Raw genomic sequence first — 20,415 nt, forward strand, 5'->3', positions numbered from 1 at the left:
TCGTCCCAGGGACCCTTATGTTATCCATGGTTATGAATCGACGCAAAAACTCTGCTTTATTGCTGTGATTTTTAGCGAAACACTCGATTAAAACATCCTCATGGCGCTGCTTTTGTTCAATTGTGCAGCACCCATCTTGTGTACAGTTTTCTCATGTCCAACTCATTTAATCGACCCCTGCGATCTTCATCTTATCTGCTCGTATGACCTTGTGTAAATTCTGTCACCCAATACTTTACTGTTGTGAACGAAGGGGCAGATGACTCCTCAGAGTAGAACCTAGTTTCGCTTTAACATAGGTTGGACTGTGGCCTTTCGAATGAAAGTATTGTATCACATAACGAATATCAAATTTGTCCATGTTCTCAAATTCACTGAGGGAGCGTTCCCTATTGATGGCTGCTAATCAAATGAAGTAGACATTTGAATTCAAAATTTGAACCAATACTTTTCGCATGGAGAAATATAGCAAGTCAATGGGCTTAACTCATTTAATTAATTTATTTTATTTTAACTAATATAAATTGACCATTTTATTGTTTCATATCTTATTATTATTTCTTACCTAAATAATATCTTTTGCCAGTGCTTTTTTTATTTGACTAAGTTTATTAATCTACTTTTTCACAGGATAGGATATCCTTGTTAATAAATTGAAAAGGTTGTATAATATTGTATGGTCCTGTATGAAAGATAGGACGAACCTCGATAGTATTTCTCATCGTTAAATCAGACAGGTATTATTTTTTTTTAATTTAAAATTTGGTGCTCTCTCATCTTTCGAGACATTTCCAAATTTATTAAAAGAATATATTTATTACTAAATTAAAATTTGTATTTTGTTGTTAGAAATGGAATTTATTCTAGTTTAAACAAAACAAGGTTGAGTTGAATTCATGAGCATTTTAGTTTTATAATAACATAAAAGTGTAAATAATTATTTAATAAAAATTGAAAAAAGTATTTAATGTGTATTTATTTGTTTTGTTAATTTTTCAGATTAACGAATATCTTCTTTCTTGAAGATAATTACGTTGGTGTATTGTTCGTAACTATCTCAACTAGCCCTCGATAGTTTCTTATTCTGATGTCAAAAAACTGCTTACAAAACATAAATTTAATGCATTAAAAAATAAAATGCATCCACATAATTTCTCGTATCTTTTCACTTCGGTTTTTGAGTTAGTCATCGTGAAGAGACAGAGAAGTCAATTTGTAAGTAAGCGTGATGGTGGTAATGACAGAAATAATCGTTCGGAGTTCTTATAGGTAAATTAACGAGTTTCTTCTAAAAAACTTTGAAATTTGTCTACCTCTTTGAATTCATTAATTCCCTAAATAACAACTTCAGCGAATGTCTATTATTTTACTGAGAGTACTTTTGGCTGGTTTGAAAATATGTTTATCGAGGACAGATTTTACAAAATTTGTGAAGTTTTAGCTTTAATGTTAAAGTTTTGTTAAAATCTATGGTATTGTTAGGATTCACCTATAGGTAATTGTCCGCCAAGCACTGTAAAATGTTTCTATGGGAATGCCAGTTCCATACTTATTTGTAACCTGGGCAGATTTTAAGGTCAGCAACCTGGAGACCACCAGGTACATACAAAAAATGCAAATAGAGAATACTTCAAAGACATTCACATTCCACCTTAGACCATTCTGAGTACGTTAATCCATCCAAAACTGTTGCTTTTTATTTTGTCTCAATTTTATCTACGTGATAGATGAACTGTATATGTCTTTTAAGAAAAGTTCTTATAAAAGTGATCAAAAATGTAGATTTTCCTTTCTTTTGCTTGGAATATTGGTCAACGATCGAGAAATTTTGCTTGCAACCTGCTTGGAATTGGGTGACGTTCTATAATAGGGAATGGCACACCTTTTATAATTGAAACAGGAACATCTTTTTTGAAAAAACTGTGTGTGAACTGGCCCATTGCCTTAGTGGAACAATTCTTTCTTTTTCGCCAAATTCGGCCGTTATTTCTTAATTGTAGAATAAAACTAGTTTTGAAATAAAATTTTGTTCTTAAGAAATTCGTTAAAAGTGAATGACAAGACCCCTATTTAAAAGGCTGATGTATTAAATTCTTCCGACACCTTCTAAAATTCTTTCGAATATCTTCCTTGAACAAGTACATAGATTTGTGGACTGATTATTTTCTTCGATAAACATGTTTTTTTAAAGTCGACAATTAAAATTCGGAAAGGGTCATTTTGGGAAAAGGTTGAATATTTCTAACAAGATGTACTTAATTATTTAAGGTAGCACTAAGTCTTATGTGAACTTTATTGTAAAAAATAAATAATTTACTATCTATAAATTATTATTAAACAAGTTTTTTTCTTTTGCATTTTAAAATATGTAATATTTCTTTTCAAAATTTCACCAACTTATTACATTCAAAGAAATGTGATTAATTTATCACAAGCAAGCTTATTTAAAATAATATGCAATTTAAAATAAATTATACACACGAACGAAATTATTAGATTTTTTAAGAAGAATTTATTACACGACGTCTATAAAATTGTATTCCAGGATGTAGGGTATTTGTGTCAAAATCCCTACAAAAATTCAGATTTTGGTCGTTTTAGCATTTTTTGGTTGTGTAAGCCCATTAATGAGTAATGGAATATTCAAAATCTTTCGCTTTAAAAAGTAATATTTTAATGTTTAAATAAATCAACCCGTACAATAGAAATATTAATTAAATTTTAATTTCTATCAATATCAAACTTTGTTTAACATTGGGTTGGTTACAAACAAACGCTGTTCTTATATCTGCGTAAATTTAAGTATAGTTAAAGTACAAAAATTATAGTTTCATACTAGTAATAAGAACTAGATTAATAAATAAATGCATGACTCAGCTTAAATAACAAATTAGATTTAATATAAAGATAAGTCTTGTCTATTTAACTCAAGATTTTGTACTCGTTAAAGAAATTAATTAAAAGCCTTCAACGGATTTCAACGAAAAACTGAAATGAACTAATATTTACTTACACACCTATTCCAATATCTCTTCTCTAAACTTATAGTTCACTATCGACTCCCAAATCATTGTTATCATACTAAATGATGAGTCGTTCAGTTTTTACAACACATCAAATTGTCTAGAAAGCCTTTAAAAATTACATACAAATTACAGCACAACTACCCGAAGAAATCCAATTAATAAATTTTATCCGAAATACCATCAGTAATAAATTTCTCTCAACATCAACATACTACGTGTTTTTTTAGGATTTTTCAACTTTTGCACCTATATCCAACAAAATAAGGGGTACCCCCCGTACTTACTCATATTTTGTTTTTACATGCAACACTCAACTCATCAGGTTGACATGTGTTCGACGATAACGTCTTCTTGTCGCACTTATTCACAGTCTAAAGAAACAAACTTATTCCTATGGAAGCTCACTCATCTAATCGTCCCCGAAGACGCCGCCAATGTGGTTGGCTTTATCATGGGGGTTTTGACATTTCGCAGTTCCACAAAGATGGTATCTCTATAGAAGGTACCCACTTTTCACCACTAGAAACCCGGCATGACAAACAGGAAACAGACATAAATAAATTCTTTCACCTTGATGAGCTTTTCAATTCTAGATACTTTCTGCTATAGCAAAAGATATACAAAGTGGAGTGTAGAGCCATTATGTTTGGCACCATAGCTATAGTGAAGCGGAAATAAAATGCTTTGCTGTCTTTTATATACGTTTCGTTTGTTGGCACTTTCTCATCAGTCATCTCATCCCCCAAGTTTGTTGATAAAATGGACATGCATTTTTAATTTGTGTTATACTAATTCGTATCTATGTACATACATATGTGCTATTATGTGCAAAAATAAAAGATCAGTATTTATTAGTAAGTATGCTAGAACGTAGATATGCAACCACTTAGTTTGATCAAGAAGATGAAGAGAGATCATTTTAAATTTATACATTGAAGTCGTAACGGTAAAAGGGGCAGCCACCAGTTTTTGTATTACTTGAACAATTAAAACTCTAAAAAACGAAGTTTACTTTAGATAAATAGATTGCAATAATTAGATCCCATTTAACGTACTCCAACAAAATTTCCCCTTGGGGTCAATATTCCTAAGTGCCGAACACCTAATAAATCAGAGCATAAATGTAAAAAAAACTTATGGCGTCTTTAGAAGAAGTATACAATTTATCCACACAATACTCATACGATTTTTAGAGTTCTTTAAAGTGATTAAATTGATTATACCTAAAACTGTTTCGAATGTACCTATTATAAGGAAATTGTGAATGTTTTAACAATTGCAAGATATTCTTCGTCAAATCTTCAATTAATTGTTAATTAAGGAAATGTTACCTCAATTTTAAAACTTCAGCACTTTGAGCACGGTGCAATAATATGTTATTGTATTCATTGTAGAACTTGATCTGCGGGCATGTGTATTAATTTTGACTTATGTATACTCAAAAAAATTACTTCGACAGAATTGAAGAATCGAAGCAGTGCGATCAAAACAAGAAGAGGCTGCGATACTATTTCATTTTTTTAAATTTATTATTATTAATATTATTATTATTATTATTTATTAATTTTTTTTCAAAATTTTATTTGTTTGGTATCACGTCACAATTGTTCGTGAGATATTTTGAGTCGATATCACTACTGCTTCTTGAGATCAGGACGACGAAAAAAGCTTCCCGAACTTACGAACGTACTAACGTACGTACACACTCTAAGGACTTGAAACGTCGAGAAATGTCAACATTTTCAATTCGAAAATCGGACCGATTACAATAACTTCCTGGAAGCTCAATTGATTTTATTCTTCAAATTATAAATCTGCATTGTGTATAAAATCATAATTGTAAAGGTCCTTATTTCAATTTGTATATCTGGGCAAAAAGTACAATTTGAAAGGCCATCTAAACTCTTTAAAACAAAAGGCTGGGATGCAACCCACACTGATAAATTCCCATCCCGGCTGTCGATTTGCCTTGCCTAAAAGTTTGTAGGTTTTCGTGTTGGTTTAATAAAGTTGTCAGTTGAATTATTCTTAATAATTTTAAAATCACCAACAATATTTTTCATATAAAGAAATAGTTTGGTTTGGAAATCTAGTTTTGATAAATAGATTTTTAGTCGAAAACAAATTTTTAGCAATTTTAGTGGCATTTCTTAAATTTTTACAAATTGCATAATTGAAAGTAATTTAAGAGATCTCAAGAACTAAACATCAATTTTTATTAAATTTGCGTACCTACTATTTTTTGTAGATTTTATTTTTTTTATGAAAAAATGGACTCTTGGATTTTTATAAAAAAAAAACTACTGAATATCGAAAACAATATTTTCTTTGAAATAAGAAAAAAGTTTGAACACAATATTTTTAATTTTTGAAAAGCTATTTGATTCGAAAGTAAATTTTTAACAACTTTAATTAATTTTTGCGTTTAGGTTTTTATTTTTTGTAAGAAAACTATCAATTTGGTGTTTCTAAAAATTTTACTGAATGTTAACAAAAGTTTTTCTTAAAAGATAAAAGTAGTTTAAAGCCAATATCTCAAGGTTTTGAAAGGATATTTAAGTGGAATATAAATTTTTAAAAACTTTTGTAAATTTTTTTGTTTAGGTTTTTATTTTTTGTAAAAAACTGTCAATTTGATTTTTCTCAAAATTTTTCCGAATGATGAAAACACTTTTTCTTATAAGATAGAAGTATCAATTATCATTATCACAATATTAAATTTTTGAAGAAATATTTAAGTCGAAAATCAATTTTTACCAACTTTGAGTAATGTTTTTTTTAGGTTTTTATTTTTTATAAAAAAAAACTGTCACTTCGATTTTTCTCAAAATCTTGGCAAATGATAAAAACGTTATTTTTCGTTGCACAAAATCGTTTTGGAGATGATACCATTTTTCCTTCGTAAAATTTTCGGTGCCAATTTTTTTTTCAGTTTTTCTGATTTACAAAAAAAACCGTTAATTGTTTCCTTTTTTCCAAAAAAAAATAATTGTTTGGTATCACGTTACAGTATATTATATCAAATTGTATTCAAGTCTCTAGCGTTGTTCGTTCATGAGATATTAAGGGTTAACCAACATTTTCACGTTTTTTATTTTAAACTGCTATAGTAAAAAAACCACCTACGCAATTTTCTTGAGAGCCCTTTCTGCATCTTTCTGCCTTATTATCTGTATAACAAAATTTATTTGAAGTCGATATCTGTACTGGTACACACGTACGTAGGTACACACGCACGCACAGACATCTTTCTAAAAAATCTTTTATTTCAACTCTAGTGACCTTTAAACATGGAGAATAGTTAAAATTTTCAATTCGACAAATCGGACCCATTACAATAACTTCCTATGGGAAGCTATAAACTAACAATTGTTACAAAAATACGGACCCTAAAAGTCTGGTTTTCAAAAAACTTTTTTTTTTAAATTAAACTGCTTATATTGTTACCAAATATTTTGTACGACTTAATGACTTCATAACAAACGTTCTTAGATATTTTCTATATTGCACTTGATCTTGAAAATCTCAAAAATCCAGTCATTGTAAAAGTTTGGAGTTTGTATTTAAAAATAACATTGTACTTTATTTAGCCTTTAATCAATTTAGCTTAAATTGTGATAATTTATTCACTTATAGCTTATATATCAGTATTTTTATAAAATTGCATCCGGTCCAAGATTTATATTGAAAAGCTTGTGGTTTCTTCTTATACATTTGTGGTAAGTTTTATCTTTTTTTATAATTTTAAGAATTTTTCTTTTAAAAATTGAGGGCCCAAGCAAAATATTTCTTGCGTACGTTAGTGATAACTCACGGCTTTTTTTAGCAAACCAAGTTCTATCCAGAGTTTTGGTACTCCATTGTACCACTGCTATCAATTAAGTTTATGAATCAAGTCTTAAATCACTTTTTTGGGATGTATATCATTCGGGAACCAGATAAATCGCATTCTTTAAAAATAGCAACCCCTTCTTATCTTTAGTCGACCCACTGTTCGATGTCAATGATAAATAATAATAATTATAAACAAATCAAGGGTTGCCATCTGTCAACTTTAAGAGTAGGTACATCATTAGCTTCATTATCTGATGAACTCATAGGTTGTACATAATTTTACTGGCAGCCACAAGATAAATCTAAAATAGTATCATTATATTTTCCTACTTTTTTGAATATCCCACGTGTTGAAGAATTGTTTGTTTTCTTTTCTGTTTTTGAACGATATAGGTAGTAGGTACGTCGCGTCGTTTTCTAAACTGCAAAAGTACTTTTACTATGACCACATGTAACATTATTCAGAAGTGGTGACCGATGATGACGATGAGTTATGTGTGTTTTTTTATTTAAATAAAAAGCACGGCTACCGATGGTGGTGGTCTTGTTGTTGGTGGACTGTGTCGGTTTGTCGGTGGATCTCAGACCTTGTCGTCGTTGTCGCCCACTAGGGATGTCTACGCTGAATATTGCAATTTTCCGTCGTCTCGTCGCTCACAATAATTTTGATTACGTGAATAAATAAAAAATAAGAAGAACAAAAATTCAGCTGCCGCCATTCTTTCTGGTAGTTCTCTAATCTAGCTCAGTAAGCGTTTAGATTTTGACCGCTTCGGACTCATCACTATCCCCCTCCAATTGACACAGAGTATATGTGAATATAAAAAGTTCAAAAAGTTTTTGAACAGAACTCCTCAGCTCTTTGCTCTGCCTCTTAAACACCACCAATATAAGCAATCCAGTCGAAGCGAAGTGCGATATTTTGTTCGAGGGTGTGATAGTGAAGGGTAGATATATTCATACATATAATATGTACTTGTGGAAATATTGTATGTTATGGTATTTAACTGAATAAGTCGCAGCCTAATAGGGGTAGATAATCAAACGCGCGGAAATACTAACTTTTAGTTTCACGTTTCAACTCATGAAAGAGAGTTCAAGTTCACTAGTGAGTGGTTTCTTAATTGTAATTACTGTTGAAAGTTGAAATCTGTGATATCCTTAAAATTAAACATACAAAAGTTCCTTTTTGCTAAAGTGTTTTTATTTTCTTTTTTTGAATAAATAACTGAAATTCTTTTTTTCAATATGATTGGCGGAAAATTATTTTTTACTTTTGCCGGTGAGTTCTTCAATTTGAATATTTTATTTATCTTTAAATCTTATTTAGCTTAGCTATTTTTATTTCTTGGGTTTTGAAATAAAAATTTTAATTATGATTGTGCTTTTTTACATTAATTTCCTTAAAAATATGTATAGATTGTTATAAATAAATTTGAGCGAAAATATTTATATTTTCTTAAGGAGGTAGAGAATATTCTGTATGTATGAAGTATCTATTAAAAGTCTTTAAACACACTTTTTAAGCCAATTTAATTATTTAAATTGTATTTGTTAAATAGATAGATAAGAAAATACATAAAAGATGAAAATGCTGTATTTTTTAGGTACTCGTGTTTTCAAAAATTAAAGACACATAAATATTAAAATTGAAGAAAATTGAGAAAAGTACATTAAAATTTTGTTTAATTAATTTTTTTTAACTTTAAATAAGAAGTTATTGTATTCGGTTCGATTTGTTGAGTTGACAACTTTAACATCTCTCGCCGTTTCATTATTCATGTAACCAAATCAAAGGTTTTTAGACAATTACCTTTCTTTGTCGCCAATTTTTAAAGAACCATTAGATTTACCGACTTAACTACATCACAAAATGCAAAAAGGACTTTAAAGAGAAGTAAGTGTGTGTTTTTGTTTTAATAAAGCAATTTTTAAAAAAAGTAAAAGAAGTGGTTGAACCCAAATGTTTATTGAACAACTAGCGCTAGCGATTTCAATTAAGTTTTGTTTTAAAAATTGTGATGTGATAAATTGATAAAAAATCGAAAAAATTGAATAAATAAAACAATAAAACACATATGTTATTTTTTTTCTTTCGAAAAATTGACATTATTGTTTTTGACATCTGGTAAAATATTCGGATTTTTAAATATCTGAAAAGAGTATTGTAAAATTTAATAAAAAGTGATTTTTGATTTGAATATCTCGTCATCAATTAAAGATATTGGCTTCAAACTAATGTTTTTAATTGGCGCAAATTTTTAAACGATTTAGAATAATACCAAAGTTATTTTTACCAATTTATTAGCTTGAAAGATGAATTACATAATTTTAAACGATTTAAACACCTCACTGTCTTTTAACAATTTGCTAAAGTTATTTAGCAATCCAATTAATAGGAGCGTTTAAGCGTAATTGCTTTGTTTATATTAACAAACTGTCACTTGTACGAGGTGATTGGATGCTCGTTTTTTAATAAAAGCCTATTAGCAGTTCACTAGTTTTCAAATCGAAAAGAAAGGTTTAAAATTTTGGACTCCCTTTCCTAATGGGCATTTTTTTACTGAAAATTGGGTTTCGACCAAAATACCTCGGCAATGAAAACAGATATTGGAGTCAATGTTTTTTTCTTATATGGAAAAAAAACTATTTTTTAGAAAAATTCAATTCCCAACTTTATTTTACAAAAACCGAAAATCTGCAAAAAACTTGTCTTACTTTAAACCTTAGGTTTGGCTATAGTGGCTGTCCAAGATGGATACGGACACACTAAGGCCAGTTTAATGGCCCATTGCGATACCACATGAATCTTGAGGCTTCCTCCTAAGCTCAATGAAAGCAGTTTGAGTCCCTTACGAAACGTGAGAGGCTGATTATACTGACATGATTTAGATCGTTCGTTAAAGAAGAATTTTCTCATTCTTGCGTTTTCGAGCCAGATCAGGGCATGTGCAGAGAAGATGAAGAAGCGTTTCTTCCTCTTCCTTGTCCATACAGCTTCTGCAAAAGTCATTTGAGAATACGCCTAGTCTCGTGGCGTGCTTTCCTATTAGACAGTGTCCGGTTATGATACCTATTATCGAGCTTATATGCGATCTGCTTAGAGATAGCAAGCACCTTGAACGTTCTAAACCCAGTGTTGGCCAGATGTTTTTTGAAAACTGACACGTGGTGATGTTATTCCACCTAGTGCCTGCCCTCCTCACAGAGTCTTGCATTAGCAACAGTTTGCAAGTAGCGATTGGTATGCCAAACGTGGTAGGATGGGCTGTACTGTACCTGGAATGTCTCTATGGCCCGGCACTCAGCAAAGGTGAATATTAAACTGCTGTGCCATCTCCATTAGAGATGATCGACAGTTTTGGAATGTTATAGAGTTTGTAGAGACAGAGTCCAGAGATTTGATAGCGGCCTGGCTATCTGAGAAAATAAGGATATCAGATGTTGATATCACGTTTTCTTTAAGCCAGGACAAGACTTCCTTTATAGCCAAAAGTTCCGCCTGTAACACGCTACAATGATTAAAGAAAATAAGAGAGCTTGCAGCTATTTGTTTGCTAAATATGTCAAACCTTAACAAAATAAACAAAACAATATTGTTTTTTAGATGAAAAATTTTAAGTCAATATCTTAATTTTTTCTCCTGATACTTGAGTCGAAAATCATTTTCTACCTGTTTTTGTTTTTTGTTATTTTTGTAGGTTCTAGTGTTTTGTTAAAACACTAGAACCTGTGTTATTTGTTATTTTTGTAGGTTCTAGTGTTTCGTTAAAAAAATTTGTTAGGTGAATTTTTCTAAAATATTAATTAAAAACTACCAACGATATTTTACATCTCATGAAGTGGTTTGTTTAAAAAATCTATTTTTGTTCGAAACCCAATTTTTAACAATTTTAGTAGCATTTCGTATATAAACAAATACAGATTGAATTTTTCTAATAAAATTTAGCGCAGAATTTAATCGTTTTAAAGTCAATGCCTTCGTATATTCAAGAGATATCAAAAATCGAATATCAGTTTTTAGGAATTTTCCGTAATACTTTTTTTAGATTTTAATTTTTATGAAATAATTTGACTGTTGGATTATTATAAAAATTTTACTGAATATCGAAACCTATATTTTTTATAAGATGAAATTACCTTGAAGACAATGTTTTTAATTTTCGATTTTAGTCCTCGTCAAACCAGTACCATATGTTATATTTAATTTGTTTTAAAAGTTTCTTATACTCGTTAGCTTTCGGCAGACGGCATAGCCAAGCCTTTACGCTTTTGCTAAATTATCTATCCATCTATCAAAACAGATGTTGTCGAGATCAAAATTACAAATTGACTGTTTTGACTATTTCAAATGTCCATCCAGTTTGTATATACATACATCTATAAATTTGGTGGTGATACAGTTATGGAAGAGCTAAGAGCTAGTGACGTACAACTACTGAATTACAACGGCCTTTTTAGGAAGCGAATTTAAGGATTTGTCAATTCCTCACAATTTGTTCATCCTGGATCTAGAAATATAAACTCAAATAATAAATTAAGTCAAACTTTAAAATTTTCGAAGAGAACCAAGACTTCAGTAAAAATTATTGAATCCCTTTCGGAGCAAATCAGAGTTGCTTTCTCAAATTCATTTCAATCATGCGTCATACCCGTACACCATGTATTTTTCTTAAAACAAATTTCCAAACATATTTGATGTAAATATAAAAATAAGAAAACCACTATACTTGAAACATTTCTTAAACAAGTGGCTGAAATCGCATATATTCATTCACTAAAAGGAAAATCCTCTTTACGATATCTTTGGTGATTTCCGAGCAAGAAATATTGCAATGTATGTAAAACTGAGTCACATAAATAGAATCAGGTAAAAATACTATTACTAATCTCTCTATTAAGATAATTTACATGCAATTTATTATTAATGAATTAATAAACGCAAGCTTTTGAATATTAATCAGATTTGCCATTGAAATGTGATAAATCGCTATCAGTATTATTGTAATGCACACGGCCGGCAAACTGCCGCCGTCAAATTGTCTAAAGCTCTAGCACCAAGTGGCAATATACACCATGTGCAATTGAAAAGAATTAAATAAAAGCTAAAAGTTGATATTTCCTTTGAGAATATACTTGCGTTAATACCTTCATAAGTGATTTATTAAGTTGTTTTTAAAAATCCATTCATTTATGCTGAAGAATGATTCGAAGTGTTGACAATGTGTTTCAAATACTTTTAAATTTTTATATTTAAATTATTATTTTGGGTTTTTTATTTAATTCATGAAATAAATGTTAAGAAGGGAATGCCCATTTTACAATGAAATGTGACGTTAAGCTGGCAATAAAAGTGGAAAAAAACAAAAACTCTATTGAGACACTTATACAATTGCTTATACATAATGTAGAGGATGAGACAATATGTCTATGCCAGATTCAAGATTTCTTAAATTCACTTTCTAACCCATAGTTTACATCAATCTTAGTGTATAGAAAAATTAAAGTGTATTTAGAAACAAGCTATTTTTATTATAAGATATTTATTTGAAAATATCTTCAATGCTTTGCTTTGATGCCAAAAAAGTATATTTCATTACTGTTTTTTGAAGATATTTGTTTACTAAAGGCAGAAAGTTTTTAAGGAACTGAAATCCAGGTACCTCAAAATATGTGCACTGGAGAATTATAATTAAGATAACAAAAATTGGATATCAATATTTGTGTATTTATAATTTAACCTAATGAATCGTACAAGATAAAAACAGTGGGGCAAAATTTAAAACAATCTATTGTTCATAGTTCACCAATTTACAAAATTTTAAACAACCTATGGTTAAATGTTTAAAAATTGACTAGTTATCGATTTTCTAAATGTTTAGCAATTCACTAAGGGAGTCCATTATTTTGAACCTTTTTTTCGTTTGGCTAACTAGTTAATTGCTTGTTTCCTTTTATTAAAAATGAGCATCCAAAAATGTCTAAAAAGTGACAATGTTTAAAAATAAACAAAGCAAATACGCTTAAACGCACCTATTAATTAGAATTCCCAACTGTTGACCACAAACTCTCACCCACTGCTCTTTTAGGAATAATTGTACGGATGTTATATGGATTTAGCAAACTACTACAAGTTAAAGGAGCCATTCAGTAACATTTTAGCAAATTGTTAAGAGATAGTAAAATGTTAAAACCGTTTTAAAGAAGGTAAATCATTTTTAAGCTTAAATAATTTCGGTTCAAATTTTGCGCCAGTTATTCATTGTTTATTCATTCAGAATTGCTCTTTTTGCTTCCCATAAACTCAGGCTCTAAGATCTATGAATGCTTATAACCGATTTTAAAAATGTTGGCTCCAAATACACATATTAAAAAGTACATGTCAGTTTTTATTTGATCAATACCCTTTAAGTTTTATATCAAGCAGAAGTTCTTAAAACTTCTCCCGATGTAAACAAGAAAACAAAGACAAGATTGATTGTGGGCCAATGGACAAAACTTGTACACAAACTTCGAATCGAAACTTTTATTATGTACACAAAAAATCTAGTAGAAGCTTTTATGTAGAATTAATTCCTAAATGTTTATAGCAAGTCGGGTATTAGTGCCCGTGGGTGATGGACTGTCATGCAAGAGGCCTTGGGCTCAATACCTGCCTTTTCTACCTAAAAGTTATTTGCACGGATACTGCTTCTTGCAAGGAATTGACAAATCCTGCAAAAGTAATTCTTGTCATGAAAAGTGTTTCTCAAATTAGCCCTTCGGATTCGGCATAAAAACTATAGGTCCCCTCTATTCCTCACAACAATATTCACACACAGGAATGCTTCAGAATTGTAAGTCACTAGGCCCTTGTTCTCTACGGACTGTTGCGCCACTTAATTTATTTATTTTAGATATTTATAAAATGTAGGTTCGATTAGTTCAAAGCCTCAACTATATTTATTTAAATCCGCTAAAGACGAAGCAAGAAAGACATTTAATATACATATGTTGAGGAAAAGATATAACTCTTTTAGCAATAAAAATATTAAAATTTGAAATTCGAAATCAAGCAATATATGAACTGAATTAATGTTTTGAATTATGCTTTAATTATCTGCTAAAAACTATAAATAGTTCATTAAACTTCAGCACTCGAAAATATGTTTGTTTTACATTTACAATTTGATTGAAGCAAGCAAATAATCTTATCGACATGTTTGTCAATACAAACGTCTATATGAATATGTGATGTATGTCTTACGTTTATGTTCATTTAGACAACGGTTGAAGGAGACGGCTTGTAAATACAATAGTGATTATGTGCAGTACACTTGTTTGAATGTTTATTTAATAAAAACTTTCTAAAAGAAAGTTCAATATCAATTCAAAATAAAGGTATTATTAAATTAATTCGTTTTATTAAAATCTAAAAATGTGTAACAAACTTTGTTTAAAGGGCTTTGGATTTTTTTTGTAATTTTATTCACTTTGGATTTTTAACAGGAAGACCCCTAACCACTCAATTGAAACTCGTCAATGTATTCACTTTCCAAGTTCAATACGTTACGAGCTTTCTTAATTTGTACATTGAATTAAAAACTTTAATAAATTTGGCTTTTATTCTTACCCACAAAATAAATTGTATTCACACAGAATATAATATTTTGTTAATTTATATTCTTTTTTCCAAAACCATATATCTGAAATGTTCTCGTCTTATTTTTATATTCTTTTTTAATACAATTGTTTGCAACATTATTCTTTTAAACACAAGAAATAATTTTTAATGCTTTTTTCAACACATTTGGAGAGTTTCAAGAATTTTCGCGGCTATATTTTATTTCAAGTGGAAAACAGCATTAACAAAATATTTTTTTTTGTTTTGCCAGTCATTAATATAAACATCTTGAGTTATTTATACATTATTTTTGGAAATATATTCTATTCCAAAATAAATATGTTGGTGAGTTTGTACAGAAAATATGTTTTTTATCTCCTGTTTATGTGAACTAGACCCATTAAATCGATTTATGTATAAGATTGGTTTCAAGTACAAATAAGTATTTTTATAAATTGTTTAAAAGTATGATCATTTAAGTTATATAAATAAATACACCAATATTTTGGGCTTGGGTATGGAAGTTGAGAGCAACGTAGAAAAGACTAAAATTATGTTATTAGTACTTTTTCAAAATAGAATTAAATAGTAATTCAAGTGTTGGATGTTTGAATACTCACTCATTATGAATATTTAATATTTAGTTTGCCATATTGCTTTAATTTTATGAATGCAAATGAACTTTTGAAGAATGGAAAAAATCCTTAACTTGAATATAAATTCAACGCCATTGAACTCAACATTTCTTGCAACTTTTTCTAATATATATGTATAATTAAATATGTCAACAAAAATATTGTAATATAATATGAAAAGTACTTGCATATGTAATATTTTGCAAGATTGTTTAACAAAAGGTCGATATTATCACCCCTATTGTGGTAACCGACCGGAAGATTTGTTCCGATTGGAGAATAAACAAATCGCTTAGCTATAAATAAACGCAACAAATTGACAAATAAATATCAAATTCCATCTGACTTGTCTTAATTTTATTTTCCCTATAAATTAATCTCAATTAAAATTAAGAGATAACAAATGGTTAAAAAAAAAAACTTACAAACCTTTTTTTTTCAACACTTGCTTACCATTAATATACATCTTAGAATATGAAAACGGAATACATTAAAGAAAATCGGGACATAAATTGTGTTAACACACCATCACGCTTCGCATGAAACTATATGCGTTATTACCCTACTACTTTTGAAGGCATGCACCGCACGAGTCTCACAATTTCAACGTCCAAAAATGTTTTTCGGAAATATCTCTTATTTGTCTATCCAAACGCTTACAATACAAAATTCGTACATTTCAAACTTACTTACTTAAGAAAGCCCTACAGCCCAGGCGGACCAACATTCGTCTCCAGTTTCGCACCCTAACCCTAGTTGGTTGACGTCCTCTCCCACCTGCGTGCGCCACCTGAGTCGTGATTTTCCACTAATGCACCATCCCTTGGGATTGGATTCGAAGACCTTCCAAGCTGGAGCGTTGATGTCCATTCGCTCTGCATGACCCAGCCATCTAAGTTCTTTAACTTCTTTTAACCATGTGCGTATTGCTCTACAGCTCGGACAGTTCGTCGTTGTATCTTCTCCTCTAGTCTCCATCTATGCAGACGGGACCAAAAAATCATCCGAAACATTTTTCTCTCAAAGCATCCTAAGTCGCTTTAAGCTTTCTTGAAAAAGGTCTAGGCCTCAGTACCATCAATAAAAATTGGGATGATTTGTGTCTTATATGTGGTGATTATCGATGCTGGAGAGAAAAGTTTGCTAGTCAAGTCCAAAAAAGAGTTTTTATTCGTCAAACACAAAGTTTTTAAATACATTAAAGTTATAGCTGTCCATGGTGAAGTTTTGTCCAAGATTTCGTCGTTCAATGTACTTTTTTGATGATAGCATATACTTCGTCTTGCCCTCATTGACCACTAAACCCATATTTTTCTTTTAGTCAATATCATCCAATTATCTCAATATCATCGTATCCGAGTAATTCGATGGGTCTTTAGAAGATTTTGCCTCTAGTGTTGACGGTTGAGTGTTGCACCATTCTTTCCAGAACGATGTTAAAGAAGTCGCCTTGTCTAAAACTTTTTTGGCATCAAATGCATTGGAGAGATCTTTCCTAACCGTGATAGAGCAGCGTACATTCTCCAACGTCATTCTGCAAAAATGGGAATTTTGACTGGGCAGGGATGCTAAAACTAGACATTGCTCTGTAAGCAAGATAGATGCTGTCATACGCGTCTTTAAAATCGATAAAGAGATGGTGGGTATGGGTTTTAAGTTCCTGTTTTTTTTTTTTTTTCGTCGAGGTCGAGTAGGTGGAATTGTTGTTCTGCGCCGCCTAGGTTGAGTGGTTCTGATTCTATCTCCCTTAAGTAGAATTCGATTCGTCATTGCCGTTGTATAATTTGGAGAAGTAGTCTGTTCATATTTGCAACATAGACTGCAATTATAATACGACGTTTTCCTGATCGTCCTTATAGGTTCTTACACTTCGGACAAATTTGACAAATTAGTAGGGGTTCGATGTAAATTTATTACTTATTTATTATTTAAAGAATTAAATCTCTCTTTTTTAAATCAAAGTTCACGCTCTAATTTACTTATTTCTAATTTTCTAACAAATCGAAGTTCTATTTTAAATTGGGATCTTAATCAGAAAACTTGACGAAGAGATGAATTTACCTCAATCTTCTGTTATTATTTTTTATTAAAACGAGTGTAAGAGATTTAAATTTTGTCAAGAAATTGGCCATTATAAAAAAAACTGTCAGAAGGAAGAATCTTTTTTTTAGAAATGTTCTGACTAGGACAAGGAAAACAACATATTTCTCCATTGCGGGTATTAGGAAGACTAAAAATGAACCCTTACAACCCTTTTAAATTTAATCTTGAAAAACCACCAACATAGATGGAATATAATTAGTAAAAGCTATAAACACAATTTCTAATAACACATAAAATATATAAACAATAAATATACTATCAATACACTTACATACAATCATTTGAGAGTTGAAATGAAAATGTCGGCACCACCGGCAGCTATTACACAACTTGCGGTCCCTCTTGACTTGTAAATATCTTTATTTTTGTCTTCTTTAAAATAGATAGTAAACGTCAGGGCATCGAAATAAACTGGGTGAATTGAACTAGAACTTGATTTCTTCCGATTCCGATTGATGCACAAAAAATAAAACTGCTGCAAATACAAAAAAAAAACATACTACATAATTTCCTCTTACTTTCTAACGATGCAAGCAACTTCTCATTGTTTTGAATTATACAGTAGCCGCTCAAGTATAGCGCACTGGTGAATAGTTTGATATAATTTATTGAATTTCGTTGCAAAATTGAGGAAACTGAAAATTGTTTAAAGATTTGGACAAAGTATACCGACGTAAAAATTAAACCACTGGTTTTTTGAAAATCAATCAACTTGACGTATTTATTTTTGTGTAGGTAAAAAACAGGATAAACCATTTTTCGTTAAGGATTTTAATCTGGTATAAATTAAATTTACTAAACTACTAATGTTAAACCATAATGTCAACAAATGTTTAAAATGTCATTCTTTTAGTATTTTCACTATTTACAGTAAATTACAAAAAACAAACATACTAAAAAAATTGATGGATATAGTTTTGGAAATAGTGTATTTTCTTTTTTTTTCGTAATTTCAAGTACAAATGTAACAAAATCGTAATGTTGGATATGTTTTATACAGTGGTGTGTTTTTGTCACGTTCCTTGAAATTATTGCAATAATTGCATATTTTACCGCATACAAATTGTACCGAAAGCATAATTTTGGATATCTTCTGTACAATGAAGTTTTTTCCTTCTTCATTCACGAGATAGAATATACGTATACAGGGTAGCCAAAGACGAAAACTATTAATTTTAATATAGCAAAACAATATGTTAAGCCGGGGCACATTTGGCATCAAAACTTCAAACCTTCCAATTCACGAAGTTAATGATCGTGTTGAAAAACCTTCAACATTATATGAAATGTTTATATTTGGTCTTTAAATTCAACCAACACAAGGCACTTTCAGTTTTTCTCGAGGTACTTTCGGTACAGAAGCCTTTTGCTTCAAAACTAAATAGGTTAAAATCAATTAAAATAACAGATAAAAGAGAACATGTAAACTTAACGAAATAGTTTATATAACAATAAATAAAATGAATCAAAAATGTTGGGGTCCGAGATCCAGATATTGATGCAGGATTTGAAGGATGGGGTAGTTTTATATAGGGGTTCCACAAAACACCCAAGATGAAGTATCAGATCATAGTATCCGGAGAAGTTTATGTTGAAAGTTGAATCACTAAATTTTTTTATCATTTCCCAACAAAAAAAGTTTTTTTTTTTTTTAAATTTCCATTAAACGGATCGTCATCAGTCAAATTATTTTTCGGAAAATGTCTTGTCTGTAAAGACGTGAGCCTTAACATAGCCCCACAAAAAATAAGTGTAAAGGCTTTAAATCGCACGTTCTAGAAGCCTAATTGACCGGTCCCGAACGTGAAATTAAATGTTCACCGAAATCGCCTCTCAATAAGTCCATTGTTGCGCATGCTGTGGGGCATGTGGCATCGTCTTAAAAAAACCACATGTGCAAGTTAAGCTCTTGCATTTTGGACAAAAAAAAAGTTGGATATCATCTCACGGTAGCGCTCATCATTCACAGTTACTTTACGATTCGCATCATCTTTGAAGAACACCCTCCAATGATGGCACCAGCCCATAAACCTCACCAGACTGTGACTTTTTCTGAATGCATTGGTAGCTCTTGCAATGATTCTAGCTGACATTAACTCCATAATGACAATTCTGCTTATTCACGTACATATTTAGCCAAAAATGAGATTCGTTGCTGAAAACAATTTTTCGGTATAAAAGTGGATCTTGCCAACTTTCCAAGAGCCTATTCACCAAAAATTTTACGTTTCAGTAGGTCCTTCGGCTTCAATTCTTGCATCAGCTATAACGCATCACACCTAAATCCTTCCGCAAAATTTTAAACGTAGTTGAGTAACAGAGGTCCAATTGCTACGAACGGCAACGAATCGATAATTGACGGTCATCATTAACACTGGCCGATACAGCTACGATATTTTCTTCAGTTCGCATCGCACTCTACGTAAGCGTGTTGGTGGTTTAATGTCCAACAATGTAAATTTGGTCTGAAATTTAGTCACAAAAGCCCGAATAGCCGCTTCAGTGGGTCGATTAAACTTACCATAAAATGGAAGAAGCGCGCGATAAACTTTCTAAACAGAGCATGCATTTTGATAATAAAATTCAATAACTTGCAAGCGTTGTTTTTGTAAGACGATTCAGGGTTAAATTATAGACCAAGCTGAAGTTTTTTGACAGTGAAACAAAGCACGAAAACACGTCAGCTGTTTAAACCTGTGTTGCCAAAAAGATAATAACTAAAACATCACTCTTTACATATTTTTTAACTCATTATAGAATGTATTAACAACTGTTTGCCTAAGGCATTTTACACACGCTAAGCTCTTCAAAAATTTTACCGTAGAATTTTCTCAAGCCCTTACGAAAGAATTTAACCGATTGTTTGAAAGTGCAGATTTTCCACAGAGTTTCAAAAAACCAATCATATACCCACTTCATAAAAAAGGAGATTTCTTGAACCCAGGAAATTAAATAGGGATATCGTTTCTGAATATAGCTTCTAAGTTATTTACAGCGCTAATATTCAAAAGACTTACAGACTGGATAAAAACAAAAACATTCTGCATGAATTTCAAGAAGGCTTCAGAGAAAATTATTCGACGGTAGATCAGATTTTTACCTTGTTAAACATTGCACAAGTATAACAGCAAAAGCACAAAAAACTATACTCTCTATTTGTAGATTTCAAAGCTGCGTTCAACTTCATCCCACGTGAAGCACTCTTTTGCAAGCT

At 30.7% G+C, this 20,415-nt stretch overlaps 1 protein-coding gene across 1 annotated transcript in view; it reads left to right on the plus strand.

The window, feature by feature from the left end:
* Window positions 1-7,500: 7,500 nt before the first annotated feature.
* The window catches only part of LOC129942024 (carbonic anhydrase 2), a 29,373-nt gene continuing 16,458 nt past the window's right edge, over window positions 7,501-20,415 (plus strand). Inside the window, exon 1 of the mRNA XM_056050816.1 lies at window positions 7,501-8,142. Coding sequence (XP_055906791.1) covers window positions 8,109-8,142 — 34 coding nt within the window. The 5' untranslated portion in view covers window positions 7,501-8,108. The remainder of the gene's footprint in view (window positions 8,143-20,415) is intronic.

Source organism: Eupeodes corollae, chromosome 1 (assembly GCF_945859685.1).
Source record: "Eupeodes corollae chromosome 1, idEupCoro1.1, whole genome shotgun sequence".
NCBI classification, from domain to species: domain Eukaryota; kingdom Metazoa; phylum Arthropoda; class Insecta; order Diptera; family Syrphidae; genus Eupeodes; species Eupeodes corollae.